Source organism: Carassius auratus, chromosome 30 (genome assembly GCF_003368295.1).
Source record: "Carassius auratus strain Wakin chromosome 30, ASM336829v1, whole genome shotgun sequence".
NCBI lineage: Eukaryota > Metazoa > Chordata > Actinopteri > Cypriniformes > Cyprinidae > Carassius > Carassius auratus.
This window is the reverse complement of record NC_039272.1, coordinates 4,193,716-4,208,118: the sequence shown is the minus strand read 5'-3', so window position 1 is coordinate 4,208,118 and position 14,403 is coordinate 4,193,716. Positions and strand designations below refer to the sequence as shown.

Sequence of the window (14,403 nt, the reverse complement as noted above, 5' to 3'; positions counted from 1 at the left end):
TCTTATTAAATGTCTTTACAACCACCTTTGAATTCATTCTTGGTGAATAAAAGTATCAGTTTCTTTAAACAATTTTACTGACCCCACGCTTTTGAACAGTATTGTCTATTCATTTAGTTTTACCTCATTGGTTGAATCCTCCAAACAGCCAATCAGAACAAGCATCTTTGACTTTGAGAAAGAAATCCCACTTTCCTCTCTCTTTAGCCCAGTTTATAAGAGTAGACATATTGGCTACAAAAAAAAAAAAATCAATCTCTGATATCATTTTATTATATTTAGCAAGGAACATAAAATAATCAATATGAAGTTAAAGAAAAAAACAAAAAACGACAATTCATAATATATTCCAAGGTTATTCAACGGATACCATGTGACAACCACAGTGCATGCCCAAAAAACATAACCGTGGCATGCTTTTGTAAGTGTTGTTTTATTACCAGGCGGTTGTCCCTTCTTTCTGTCAGGACTCCAGGTGTCTGTACATGTTTCCAGCACTGCAGACAGCAGGAGCAGAACAGTCTTCTTCCTCTGGTAACTGCTGTCAGGAGTCAAATAGACCAATGACAGCTGGAAGAGCCAGTCAACAAACTCTAGGGAAAATATCATGAAAAAACCCCATATGATCTTACCAATAAAGCCATTTCATTATGTTCTACTGATTCAAACGCTTCATATATTAAAATTTTACAATAATGTGGATTATTATTAATACACTTATCTGTGTTTTCCACAGACTTACACTCTATGTGTGTCATCACTTCCCCTGGGGAAATATATATGTATATAATGTAAATATAAAACAGAAGATGGGCATACTGAAAGTGCACATTCTTTGTCTGCCAGCAGGAGGTGCTTTAAGAGCGGCAGAAACAGCAGTTTCCCCGTTAATGGCTGTATTAAAACAGTGCTGTGCTCTTGAAGTTACTTTATCAGGCTTCATAGGAAAAATTACATCAAACCTTTTCATAAGACAATCTGTTCCCTCCAAAAAAAAGATTTATATAAAAACACTTGTGCCGCGTTTTGATTTTGAAAGTGCAATGCTTTTGGAAAATCTATTTGTGACAGTCAGTGTTGATATTAATTACAAATAAATCAATGTATGGGAACCCTGCTCTTCTAAACTTCGACAACGGCACTAAAAATGTGCATTCATGCCAATAGATATCAGTAGTCAAAGACTATCATTGTATTGGTGTATTGGAGTGACAGCAAAAGAAAATAAAAATATTACTTGTGCACCTTTAAAACAATGTTGTAATCAACTGCAAAAATATATAACATGCTTTTTCATCCTCACCGACTCCTTGTTTAAGCTCCGCCTCCTCTTTCTCCGTGAGCCCTTTTTTACCATTATGGCCTTTGATGCTTGCCATGCAACTGTCTCTTATTCTCACCAAGAACTTTCTCAGCGCTGCCTGAAGGTGCTGGCGGAAAGGTGACGAGTCGCTGTTGAGATTGAGGCGGGAGGAAGTCTCTCAGAGCGCAATACTCCACTTGTGATGGGGCTTCTTTGGTCTTTGGACTGCAGCAGATGAGGTTCAGAGCTGCAAGCCGGATGCTGTCATCCAAAGAGGAGAGGGCAATATGGAGAGTCTTAAGAGCATGGGGGCTGTCCACGCTCCAAGGGGAACGTCCACTTGTGGCCCGCTGGGCTCTCATGACACAGGCCCATGCGTGAAGGTGTCGGGAAACCGCAGGGGTCCAGAGCTGACAACAGAGTGTTAACAGCACCTGGAAATATTCGTAGTGTTGAGGGCAGAAGATGGCTGGAGGCGTTATATTGAATAAGAGTTAATTCTGAAGTCAAAGCCTCCAGAACGACTGGTTGCCACCGTCGAGCCCATTGATTGGCCGAGTCTTGTTCAGTGGGTGGAGCTTCTTGGGATGCATTTTTAATAAGCTCGTGTTTCTGTTCCTGAAGCAGGGATTTGTAGACTTCTGAGGCGTATGGGGAAAGATGATTGGTGGAGAGGCACTTTAGGATGTGAGAAGGAAGAGCTGGATACAGTTCCAAAACCTTTTAAGAGGAGAAACTATATTTTATTTTACATTTATTTAAAATGACTTTTATAATGAACTGATGCTAATAAGGTTCTCAAAAAGCTAAAAATAAAGCTTTCTTGATTTCCAAATCATGTAGTATTTACATAAAAATTCAACTATTCAACTATTTTATCATTTTAAATTATTGCTTTTATTTTTACATTTATATTAAATAAATATATGCTATAATTTATATTAATATACATTCTTAGAATTCTTGATAAAATTCTTCAAACAATAAATGTATTCATTAGTTATGCATACAATATTATTGATAATATTCATATTGTATTATTACTAATAACATTTATAGTATTAATACATAAAACAAAAACAAAAAATGAGATAGAAAGTACAGTACAAGGGTGTCTGGTCACTCTTCTTACCTTGTCTGTTCCTGCATATGGCAGAATTGCAGTAAGCGGTAAATACTTTGCTTTGGATTCCCAAGGCAGTTCTGATATTCTGTTCAATAATTCCACATAAAGTCTTTTATTCGGTCTTCTCAAAGTGCAGACAATCCTTGTCATAGATCTCCATAAACAGACCAGAAAGCACTGCATGCCACCTCTGCAACACCACCCAACTACAAGAAAGTACAAGAAAGTACAGGTGGTGCAGGTACAAAAACATTTTCTTACAGTATGAGTACAGGTGGTTCTTTCCTGTACAAACTGCTAGGGATTTTTAAAACACAGCCCAAGTAGAAGAGCCATCTTTACTCCATACTTAGTGGTCAAACACACATACCCAAGTATATACAAAAAGAATATTTTTTATATTCTAGCCTGTATTCTGTCTTACCGGGCTCTCTGCATTGCTCCAGATGATTTGTGTGAGGTGCTGCTGGAGGTCTGAATCTAAGGAGCACCAGTAAACTTCCCAAACCTCACTGAGACACTCTCTCAGCTTCTTCAGCCAAATAGTAAACACTACAAAAACACATATGCATACAACTTTAGTCACTGCAGTCATGCACAGACCCAGCAATCTGCAGAACGACGCATGAAGGATAGATAGCTTTTACCTTGAAAAACATGGTAATGACAGTCCAGCTTTTCTTCACAGAGAGCTGAGATGAAGGGGAACAACCCATTCAGGAGAAGACAAGTCTGATAAAACAAAAGAAAGAAAAAAGTAATTATATGTTCCACTTTGGATCTATCTTAGAAAAAGCAGTCTATGCTCTGCGTGCGTACCCCTTGTTTGCTGTGGTGACTGACAAGAATGTCCTTTCTGCAGCAAGTTAACAACCCCCTGCATACAGCCAGTCTGTCCACTCCGTCCTGATGCCTCGGACGACAGTCCACCTGGAGCTCACCTACCGTCAGTCTCCAGCCGTTCTGAGACATACAAAATACACATATTATAAAGACTGGCAACTGTCAACTATTGTACATTATAGATAAAGAAAAGAATGTAGCTTTCTATTTATCAAAAGCAACACAAACATTTTCAACACTGGTAATATGAAATGTTTTTCAGCAACAAATCAGAATATCAGATCAAATGAAAAAGAGAGAAAGAAAAATATTAAAACTGTAAATAAAAATAAGTAAATGCAATTTTAATTTAAACTTTGTCTTTAAAGGAATAAATTATATATATATATATATATATATATATATATATATATATATATATATATATAGACACACACACACACACACACATTGTTCCAAACCCATAAGACCTTTGCTCATCTTCAGTACAACAAATTTAGGTATTTTTGATGAAATCACCCAAACGAACCCTGAAATAGTCCATGTGACATTAGTGGTTCAACAGTACTGTAACAAAACTAAGAAAATACTTTTTGTGAACGCACACTGAAGACTGACACGGAAGGTAAGAAAATTGTTTGAATTCTTTGCACAAAAAGTATTCTCGTAGCTTCATAAAATTACGTTTGAACCACTGATGTCGCATGGACTATTTTAACAATGTCTTTACTATCTTTTGGGGTCTTGAACGTGGTAGTTGTGTTGCTGTCTATGCAGGGTCAGAAAGCTTTCAGATTTTATCAAAAATATCTTTATTTGTGTTCCAATGATAAACAAAGGTGTAATCGGTTAGGAATTACATGAGGTGAGTAATAACAGAATTTTCATTTTTGGGTGAACTATCTCTTTAAGTGCAATTAAAAATGGTAGATGACCTGTGTTTGGTGATTTGCAGCAGACTCCAGGCAGCTGATGCTGCACACTGACTGTCTGTCGCTGTGGTGAGCAGCATTGCAACCGCAGTGCCAGCCAACAACCGTGTATCTCTGCTAGAAACCTGAGAAACACCATTAAATGACACAAAATTAGACTGCTAAATACAATCATTTGAGTTTTTTCCAAACACACCGTTTTGACCATGAGCACCAACCTCTCCCAAGATAACTCTCATCAGGAACTCCAAAATATCTCTCAAACTCATATTTGCACTTTCCTTACAGTAGACCATCAGGGTCACCTGACCAGGCAGCAGCTGAAACACCTGCAAACAGATCTGAGAACAACACAACAAGATCTGTGAGGATGCAGATTCACGTCAGCTGTTGTTTAATCAATAACTAGATTTTCACCTTGACAGTCTGATAGCACAGTGGCCCATTTCTGGTTGCTTCATCTGACAAAACAGCAGGAATCAGCTCGGCGACTTTATTAAGCAGAGTCCTACATTCTGCTTTGAGAACCTCTCGTCCCAAAGTGCTGTCCTCCAAGAACATACAGACTGCCAAAGGACACACGCCACAACTATTACAACACAACAGACATGACTACAGATGTCTGTAAAGTAGTAACAAATTGATGCACACACACCTATCTGAAGATCTTTCAATGAAAACACCTGCAAAAAAAATAAAATAAACCTAATTTTTTTAAATTGATCCAAATTAAAACATGGCCAGAAATACATTTATATGCTCTAATATTTGTTATATATATATATATATATATATATATATATATATATATATATATATATATATATATATATATATATATATATATATATAAAACCAGTCTTAAGTCGCTGGGGTATATTTTTAGCAATAGCCAAAAAATATAATAAAATAAAAATTAAACCCCTTTTTTGGGGCCAAAATTATATATTTTTATTTTATGCCAAAAACCACTAGGATATTAAGTAAAGATCATGTTCCATGAAGACATTTTGTACATTTCCTACCATAATAAATACATAAAAGCTTAATTTTTGATTCGTAATATGCATTCCATAGAACTTCATTTGGATAACTTTAAAGGTGATTTTCTCAATATTTCGATTTTTTTTTGCACTGTCATATTACCTGTTTTTGGTGCAAAAGGTTCAGCAGATATTGTTTAACTTCCTCAAAGACTATGGAGTAGTTTATTTCAGCTAAGACCTGCAGCATCTGTAAAACAGAGTTAAGAAGGTGTTTTTTTTTAAGGGAAACCAACAATATGGAACAAAAAAATGATGGCAATGTAGAAGTAAAGGTGAAAGTTACTTGGTCTAATTTGCGGCAAGTGGATGAAGAAGTCACTGCCTCTAACTGTAAGGCCAAAACAAGCCGAACAAACTGATGAAGAGCAGCAGGCTTTAAGGAACCAAGTGCTTCTTTTGGGATCTTCTGCAGGATCTGTGAAGCCTCATCCAGTGAGCGCTCCCTGCTCCGTTTGCCTGCGCTCCTGTCAATAAATCACCATCTCTCATTCACAAACAATATAAGGGTGTTTTTCAGTCCCGTGGACTAGAAATAACTTCTTAAAATAGTTTTCACTCTCTTTCTAGATTTGTTGACACTTAACACGTCCAAATTAATGCACTGCGTTAAATTACATTTTATTTATATATTTAAAAGCTAATTTCATAAATAGCATTTCTTGTAATTACAGTAAGTTATATTGCTTGTAGTATTTTCAGTTTTCAATTTCAAGTACATTAGTGGCATGATTATGTTTACATACACAACAGAAGTAATGATAAGAAAACGAAATATACAATATAATCTATAAAAAGAATTAAAATAAGGTATACACATAATATAAATAACAGTAAATAAAGAATACAATGCAATCATAATTCACAAACATCACAAATGTAGAGCTTGTACAAAGAAATCCAAAGCAAGCTTAATGGGCTACTCATCCCGACTCAAATTAAAGTGCATTAAAAAAAAATGTAATAGTATAATAACAAAACAGCATGTAACAGTTACTTGTTAACACTAAAATGTTGCTGCATGCACCTCTCTACACACTAAGTTACCTGGCATTTTCTGTCAGCTTCTGCAAGAACTTCCTGAGCGTGTCTTTGACATCACATGAGATTTGATCTTCTGAAGCGACAGATTTCAGAACAGCATCAGCTTGTCCCGAGGAAAAATTTAAAATCGTCATATTAGCGAGCTTCAAGACTTGTCAGCTCAGTTTACACAGCTCCATGTGTAACCACGATCTCACTCTACAGTGTCACATTCATGATCAGCGCCCCTCCAGCGCCTCTACCGGCGCGGCTGTATGGTAATCTAACGTACGTCCCGTGGCTAATGGCTACAGTATCAGTCTGTAAACACAGTCTCTGATGCTGCAATGCGTTTTTAAAATGAACAGTCTTTGAATCCGTATGAACAATCACCTGCAATGTTTCCCCTCTGAATGGGCTAAAGGTGTGAGCTAAAAAGCGGCAATAGTTTAATTTAATGTTGCGTTTTTCTTTCAAAAACTCGGGTTGTCTTATGCTGGCTTAGCTAACAGATCATGTACCTGTTTTACATTATATTTTCCGCACTTTTGTGCTTTTTGATATTGAAATGGCTGAAACGGAGAAGGTATTGTATGGATGTGAAGAGGTTAGATGGAAAAACGGTGCTTATAACTGGTAAGTGAGTACATTTGGCTTCATATATCCGACTATGTAAGAGTAACGTTTTCATTTGTATTAATATCAATACGTATTTCCTTGTATATAACTACAGGCCTGTTTCATAAAACAAGTTAACAAATTTCAGTAACTTAAAAAGCATGTAAGAACTTGCAATAATATAATCAAATAAATTAATACAACCTGAGGACACAATCAATATATAAGATCAATGAAAATAAGTCACATGACCCGGCGATGATGTCACACTGACACATCAGTTCACCACAATTATCAATTTATTTCAGTAAGTCTGACTTATTGTCAGATGATTCTGTCCAAAATCAACCAGACTAACTAAAAATAAGCATGGGTTATTTGGTAAACTTATTTTATGAAACAGGCCTCAGGTCATACAAATAATTCAGATTGTGTTTTCATTTGCATTAATACATGTTTCCTTGCATATTAAAAGCCAAACCATCATCTAAAGTGAAATCAGTTGAATTGTGTTGTTCTGGAGTAACCTTCATAGGAAGGTCATTGCTACTGTTGTGTGTTTGAGAAGTGGAAAGCTCCTCTGCTTTCAAGAGCCTCTTTTATTCTCATTCATGGCCACTGTATGTTTCAGGTGGGAACACTGGGATCGGGAAGGAGACGGCTGTGTTGCTGGCTTTGCGAGGAGCTCGTGTGATCATCGCCTGCAGGGATGAGGAGAAAGCCAGGAAAGCCGTTCGAGAGATCAAAGCCAGGAGCCACAATATGAATGTGCTGTATATGGAGGTAGACCTGGCCAACATGAGGTCTATAAGAGAGTTCAGCAAAACCTTCTTACAAAAGGAGAAGCGGCTGGATATTCTGATCAATAATGCAGGTGAGGATTGATATCCGGGTGGCAATTGATGATCTAAACCTGGGGTTTTCTAAATTGGGTCTAGGGATCCTCGAGGCATTGCTAGTTTGGTAACACTCCACCTAAAGCCTTTATAAATAATGCATTACAAAAGTAGTCTTAATTCATGAATTATGGTTTGTAATGCACCTTATAATGCAATGTATGATCTCATGACTATTTGTAAACACAGTTATAATACATTACACTTTCTTCACCTTTATAAAGTATAATGCATTAAAGCACACTTTCATATTGTATTGCATTTTAACTTAATGTAATTATTTAACTTAATAATAATTATTTATGAAAATATATAATGCAATACAGCACACTTTATGAATACCTTTATAATGCATTATACGTAAAGGCTTTAAGTAAAGTGTTACCAGTACTTTTAAAAATTACAATATTGTGTTACTCTGTATAAAAAATAACTAATTGCGTTGTTTCTTTTTAAAGAAAGTAATCCATTATGTTACTTTTGTGTTACTATTAGTCACCTGGGCCGGGATGTCAGTGAATACATTGTTTGGTAACACTTCACCTAAAGCCTTTATAAATAACACATTACAAAAGTAGTCTTAATGCATGAATTATGGTTTGTAATGCACCTTATAATGCAATGTATGATCTCATGACTATTTGTAAACAGTTATAATACATTACACTTCCTTCACCTTTATAAAGTGTAATGCATTAAAGCACACTTTCATATTGTATTGCATTTTCACTTTGGTAATAATTATTTATGAAAAGATATAATGCATTACAGCACACTTTATGAATACCTTTATAATGCATTATACAGTACTTAAGGGTTTAATTAAAATGTTACCAGTACTCTTAAAAGTAATGCATTACAATACTGTTACTCCGTAAAAAAAAGTAACAAAAAATTGTAAAAAAAAAAAAAAGTAATGCATTTTTACTTTTGTGTTAATATCAATGAGTAAATAAATTAGTGTAAAATAAAGAAGTAAAAAATAAGATTCAGTAAAAATTTAGTAAAGTACATAAAAGTAATTAAAATGAGTTACACATTTGATTTAATTTAAATAAAAAAATCAGAGAGAGTGTGAGAGAGTGTTTTTGGAATATTGTAAATGTCTTTGCTATCATTTTTATCAATTTAAACTGCCTTGTTGAAATAGTTGATTTAAAAAAAAAATCTTATTTACTCCAACTATGAATGCCAATGTATCCTGATTTCTACAAAAAGTTTAAACAGCAAAAATACAAAAGAAGAAATGTTTCTTTCTTATTGCCGTTTTTTCCCCCTCAGGCATGCCCAGCGTCCTTGACTGGACAGATGATGATTTCTCCATGTGCTTTGGTGTGAACCACCTTGGCCACTTCTTACTGACCAACCTCCTTCTCCCGCGGCTGAAAGAGAGTTCACCGAGCAGAGTGATCAATCTCACCTGCTCCAGCTACAAGTACCAGAAGCTGGACTTCCAAGATCTCAACTACAACCTGTTTCCATTCTTCACCTACTGCCGCAGCAAGCTGGCCAACATTTACTTCACACATGAGCTCGCTCGCATGCTGGAGGGGAAAGGAGTGACCGCGTACGCCGTTCACCCTGGTGAGATAGAAAATATAGGCAGGGTTTCTCACTCTTACAACAGTGGAAACGGTTGCTCTGCTGTTGCTTAAGTCTGAGCAGTAATAGTAGTGATCTTTAACTTAGCAAAAACCTGTGATTGTGTGAACTGATTATTGTGACGTTCATCTTGTGTCTTTTGTCTCATTCAGGTTACGTTCAGAGTAACTGGATCTGTCATTTCTCGGTTTTGTTCCGGATCCTTGTGCAGGTGGTGATGTTCATGTTTTTTGTTTCGTGTGAGGCTGGGGCGCAGACGGTGGTCTACTGCGCCGTATCAGACGAGGTGCTCGAGCACAATGGAGGATATTTCACTGACTGCCAGCCGGCTCAGCTTAGAGCCTTCGCTAGAGATTCTGGAGTAGCAAAAAAACTCTGGGAGGCCAGCGAGAGACTAGTTAAACTGGCCTGATAACAGTATACAGTGCTTTTTGTTTGCATGTTTGATAAGAAGACTGATTCTTGTTATTCATAGAAAGCCATGTTAGTTTCTGGTTTGTAAGAATGTGATTTTTATGACACTGTTTAGAGTTTTGTGTAAGTTGTATGCGCTGTGTGTAATTTATTTAATGATGATTGACTTGTTTTTTGACATGCAGTATTGAAATGCCCATGTTTTTGTTAAATACTTTAATTAGTGAAGAATGTAAATAGGTCACTGCAAAATCCATTTAATGGATTGAGGGTGGCTATTTATAAATGCAAATTAAGTTTTCATTAACATGCATTTTAAATGCTAATGAAAAATAAAGATAAAGTGATTAAAGCAATTTTTGCTTGCATTACAGTTCACTTAGTAGTGCACAAATGTCTCCTCTAAAAGCCTCAATGGATAGACTTGTACCAACATACTCGCTGACATGATGATTTTTACCCCAACACAACACAAAAGATCAAAGCATGATAAAAATATGATTTTACTTATTTCCATGACTTCTGCAGGCCTGTTTTTAAACTTTTTTTAAAAACTGTTTTTTAAAACTGACCTTCCAGTAAGTTTAAGGAAGTAAAAATCCCATTAATTTTAAGGGGAATTGATTTTTAATATGTTAAAATAGACCTACTGTGAGCTACGAGGTTGTTGATTGATGGTATAAGCCACCAGTCTGCATTATTTGAAGTAATTCCCAACTCTTTAGCAATAGAAAAAACTTACAAGAAAAAAAAATATCGCTTGACAATTTTGAAAGCATGTGCACACAATTCTTCAGTATTTAAATCATCTCATTTATTTATATCTTTTAAACACATTTGCTTAAGTCAGGGAATACACAGCGCATGTTTGAGAACAGAGCAATAACAAGAGTAAGAATCATCAGAAATCAAAGAGTATATTATCTTATACAGAAAACAAAACTAACAGAGGGCTACTGTGAGAAAACTCAACTTCAGAGAAACTATCCAGTACTGTTTCCAATCAGAGAAATTATATGACGAGTGAAACGGAAACAGTCCTATGCTAAAAGACTGTGCAGGAAGAAATGCTCTGGATCTACCGAGCTGTAATTGTTAAGTTAGTCATAAAAGACAGAAGTCAGAAACAATCCACGGTTTTATTGGCCATTCTGGTTTGGTGAATATCCGCTAAGCACAAAGAGCAGAACTATGTCACTGCCGATAAAAATTTTGCCCAAAAATATTTTTTTAAACCCATGCATATTTAGCTAATATTGCAAGTGCTTCTCTGAAGTCAAGCAGTCTCATACTAATGAGTAATCTTATAGGCGTTAATATAAATATCAGTCACCCTGCATTGACAACAATGAGCTTAATACAAAAGCATGCCATTGAAATATCACCATTTCCATAATTTTAATATCATTGATATTTCGTAGCTATAGTCTTCGTCATTTACACTGCCATTGTCAGCATCATTTTGGGACAAAAATATTATATATATGCACTTAACAAAGCTGGTAAAACAGATAATAGAAAGGTTTAGGTAAACCAGCATTCAATAGAAAAAAATGAAATCAAAAAGATAAACACCACCAAACCTAGTGTTCAAGTGACTGTCATGCAAAGAAATTCCAGCTGAAATGCAAGTAAACTGCAGTTTCAATGCTGTGTGTCCTGTTTTAATAGTGAGGTGCACTTTCACTCGTTAACATGTTTATTTTTGTCGCTAAACACAGAGAACAGTACACTTTTTACATGCTGTTTTTTTTTTTTTGAGATTTTGTCTTTTATTTTTATTTTATTTTATTAGGGAGCGGACAGGCATGGAACTCTGATGACTTATATAAACACAGGTGAAGTTTTGAATGAAATAAATCATTTAAGAATGAGACACAACTGTAACAGAAGCAGAACACCGGAGCACACACACACAAACACGTGCATCGCGGGGTCGCTTTGTTTCAGAGAAATATTTTGATTGGATTTTAAAAGATTGCATCTTTTTATCTGTATGAGTGGCGCTTTGGACGTTTTCTTTCAAAATAATAACAACAAAAGATCAGTAGTCATCATCGATATGACGTAACTCAAAGCTAGCGTGTTCAAACATCAAAGTGTGCAATGCACACAAACTTAAGAAGCATGTAAGAACTTGCAATAATACAATCAAATAAATTAATACAACCTGAGGACACAATCAATATATAAGATCAATAAAATAAGTCACATGACCCGGCGATGATGTCACACTGACACATCAGTTCACCACAATTATCAACCCTTCAAAAGTAGACTGAAATCAGCATTGAGTTGCACGAGGTGTGACGTATACTTAAAAACTACATCATCTCACCATCTTCTGAAATATAAAACTATTGCTGCCGATTTTAAACCTCTTCATTCTTCAAAAGTTTTCACACACCTTGCACTTTGCCCATCCAAAGGGTAAACACACTTTAAAAAGGATCCAGGGTATCAAATTTTTCACTCTCCTTAAAAGTCTCGCACAAAGACGAAAAACAAAATATATATAAACTCTCAAAAATAGAATGAGTAATAGTGATAAGTCAATAACATAAGGCGCGAAAATATAACAAAAAAAGCAAAAGAGCAACAATTTCAATCTTTCAGTTAAAAAAAAAATCACTAAAATCTTCATTTTTAAATGAATTTCTTAAGTTATTCCAATCAGCTGCTCTTTAACGGCCTCTGATGATTTTAAATCTCCAATATGACTAGCGTAGAGATACAACAGTTGTTGTTTTTTTTCAAACTCCTCTAATTTCACTGGATGTCCACATCTTTCCATACTCTGAGAAAACGCATCAATGAGGAGGTCATCTGGTAAACCTACTGTTTGTTCAGATCAGGTATGGATTTTAGTTTGATTCAGTCAGTCCAAATGTATGGGCACTTCCAAACACCATTGGTACAAATGAAAAAAAAAAAAGTGCAACACTAATATCTAATACTAACGTTGCAACTGGTGTCACATATAAAGAACAATTGTGGCTTTCCAGAACAAAGAGTTCATCCAATACAAAGTGCGCCAACTGACAGAAAATCTGCAGAGTTTTTCCCAATCTGCACTAATTATGCGTGAACTAACGATTAAAGCTGGAAGACCCCGAATGTCACATCGTCGTTCTTACTCAGGCTCTGGTAGAATCTGCCCCAAAACAGTCACACATACCAACATACGTCCACTAACGTTTAAACACATGGACAGACGCGTCGGTTGGATGTGAATCACATTGAGAAGCCTGTACATGAACGGCGGCCTCTATTTCTCTACATCACCGAGGCCGCTTTGGATATACAGAAAAATTCATGCTCTCCGAAAAATGTTTCGAGAAAAACAAAAGGCATAAATTACAAATCATTGGCATCCAGAACGTGAATTGTGTAAGTAACACGTACAATTGCCTTTGTATTTAATACTAATAACAACAGTAAGAACAATATTAATCATAATAATAATAATAACAACAATTATCTTGAAAATCTACACACTGTAAGTGAGGACGGCGAATCAGTGTAACATTATTCACACTGGGAAGGTGCGACGGAAAGCATGGCTTTTCACAGACGACTTGCTGAGGCCTTATTATCCGTACTAATCAAAGACTGTCCAAATCCACACAGCACATGTGCACAACAAAGAGTCTCTGCACGGGTGTAAAGATACAGGGACGTGTCTGGGAGGGAGGGAGAGAGGGGGTAAAGTTGAAGGTAAGACAAAAGACGATGCACAAAAGTGATTGGCAGGTGAGGTGATTGACAGGTGAGGGGGCGGGGCCCAGTGTGGGAGGGTCAGGCGCTGCAGACTCACAGCCACCCATCACTGGGCTCTCTTTCCTTCCTCCCGCTCTCCAACTTCCCCCCTCCCTCCCTCTCTCTCTTTCACTCTTGCACTCTCCATTTGTGGCTGGGCGCTCTTGATAGATGTGGCTACAATGTGCTCAACCTGAGGAAAGAAAAGATTGTTAGCTGTGTCTCATCACTTTTTTTTATACAACAACAATGACAACATTTGTTTAAGAATGTGCAATGAGCAGACAAAGGCTACACGGAAAAAAAAGGGGGTTTAGAAACTATTTTAATTTAGAAATTGCTAGTTTATTTCACAATTAATTACAAAATAAATACTGAAGATTTTGAAGTAGAAAGACATACTCCAACAATCTATTTACAACTTCAAAAAGTGTTTTTATAGTGAAATTGTCACAAGGGCTAAAAGACCAAAATGTTTCTTTTCTCTCTCATTGTAACTTCCAATTAAAAAATCTGATATCATATTTCAAGTCACGTCTTTCAGATTCGTTTACAAATTTAACACATTTTTATGACTCATTATAATTTACTTTTAAAGTAAACATACCTAAATATAAACAAAGATATGATAGATAGCATTTCATATTTCCACATTTCCAAAAGTCACTGTTAAAAACCAGAATCTACAGGTCAATGTGTGTTAAATGTAGCCAAGATTTTAAGACACAGAAAATGACTTCAATAAACGAAACTGCCCTAGAAAGCGAGACAACTAGCCCCGGTCTCTCTATATACACTACTATTCAAAAGCTTGGAACGGCTACAATTTTCTATTTGTTTTATA

At 36.0% G+C, this 14,403-nt stretch overlaps 3 protein-coding genes and 2 long non-coding RNA genes across 9 annotated transcripts in view; 1 reads left to right on the top strand and 4 right to left on the bottom strand.

The window, feature by feature from the left end:
* Nucleotides 1-179: 179 nt before the first annotated feature.
* LOC113048938 (uncharacterized) lies at nucleotides 180-2,545 on the bottom strand. The gene is made up of 4 exons (XR_003276552.1): nucleotides 2,436-2,545; nucleotides 1,304-2,023; nucleotides 441-593; nucleotides 180-234 (listed from the first exon to the last, which is right to left on the bottom strand). It is a non-coding gene; the product is annotated as an uncharacterized LOC113048938 (long non-coding RNA).
* A 357-nt stretch (nucleotides 2,546-2,902) lies between these two features.
* On the bottom strand, nucleotides 2,903-3,388 carry LOC113048939 (uncharacterized). The gene is made up of 3 exons (XR_003276553.1): nucleotides 3,249-3,388; nucleotides 3,077-3,161; nucleotides 2,903-2,981 (listed from the first exon to the last, which is right to left on the bottom strand). It is a non-coding gene; the product is annotated as an uncharacterized LOC113048939 (long non-coding RNA).
* A 791-nt stretch (nucleotides 3,389-4,179) lies between these two features.
* LOC113049932 (uncharacterized) lies at nucleotides 4,180-6,502 on the bottom strand. The gene is made up of 7 exons (XM_026212677.1): nucleotides 6,295-6,502; nucleotides 5,534-5,714; nucleotides 5,351-5,437; nucleotides 4,860-4,887; nucleotides 4,622-4,770; nucleotides 4,423-4,545; nucleotides 4,180-4,329 (listed from the first exon to the last, which is right to left on the bottom strand). The coding sequence occupies exons 1-7, from the start codon at nucleotides 6,423-6,425 to the stop codon at nucleotides 4,180-4,182; spliced, it is 849 nt and encodes a 282-aa protein (XP_026068462.1). The 5' UTR covers nucleotides 6,426-6,502.
* A 42-nt stretch (nucleotides 6,503-6,544) lies between these two features.
* On the top strand, nucleotides 6,545-10,156 carry LOC113048935 (retinol dehydrogenase 11). The gene is made up of 4 exons (XM_026210912.1): nucleotides 6,545-6,906; nucleotides 7,520-7,762; nucleotides 9,066-9,368; nucleotides 9,539-10,156. Exons 1-4 carry the CDS (start codon nucleotides 6,786-6,788, stop codon nucleotides 9,796-9,798), a joined length of 927 nt encoding a protein of 308 aa, XP_026066697.1. The 5' UTR covers nucleotides 6,545-6,785; the 3' UTR covers nucleotides 9,799-10,156.
* Nucleotides 10,157-11,270: 1,114 nt separating this feature from the next.
* Nucleotides 11,271-14,403, bottom strand: part of LOC113048934 (calcium/calmodulin-dependent protein kinase type II subunit beta-like) — a 45,008-nt gene continuing 41,875 nt past the window's right edge. For all 5 annotated transcript variants that reach the window (XM_026210911.1, XM_026210909.1, XM_026210908.1 and 2 more), the window contains one exon: nucleotides 11,271-13,752. The gene's annotated coding sequence lies outside the window, so the exon portion shown is untranslated. The remainder of the gene's footprint in view (nucleotides 13,753-14,403) is intronic.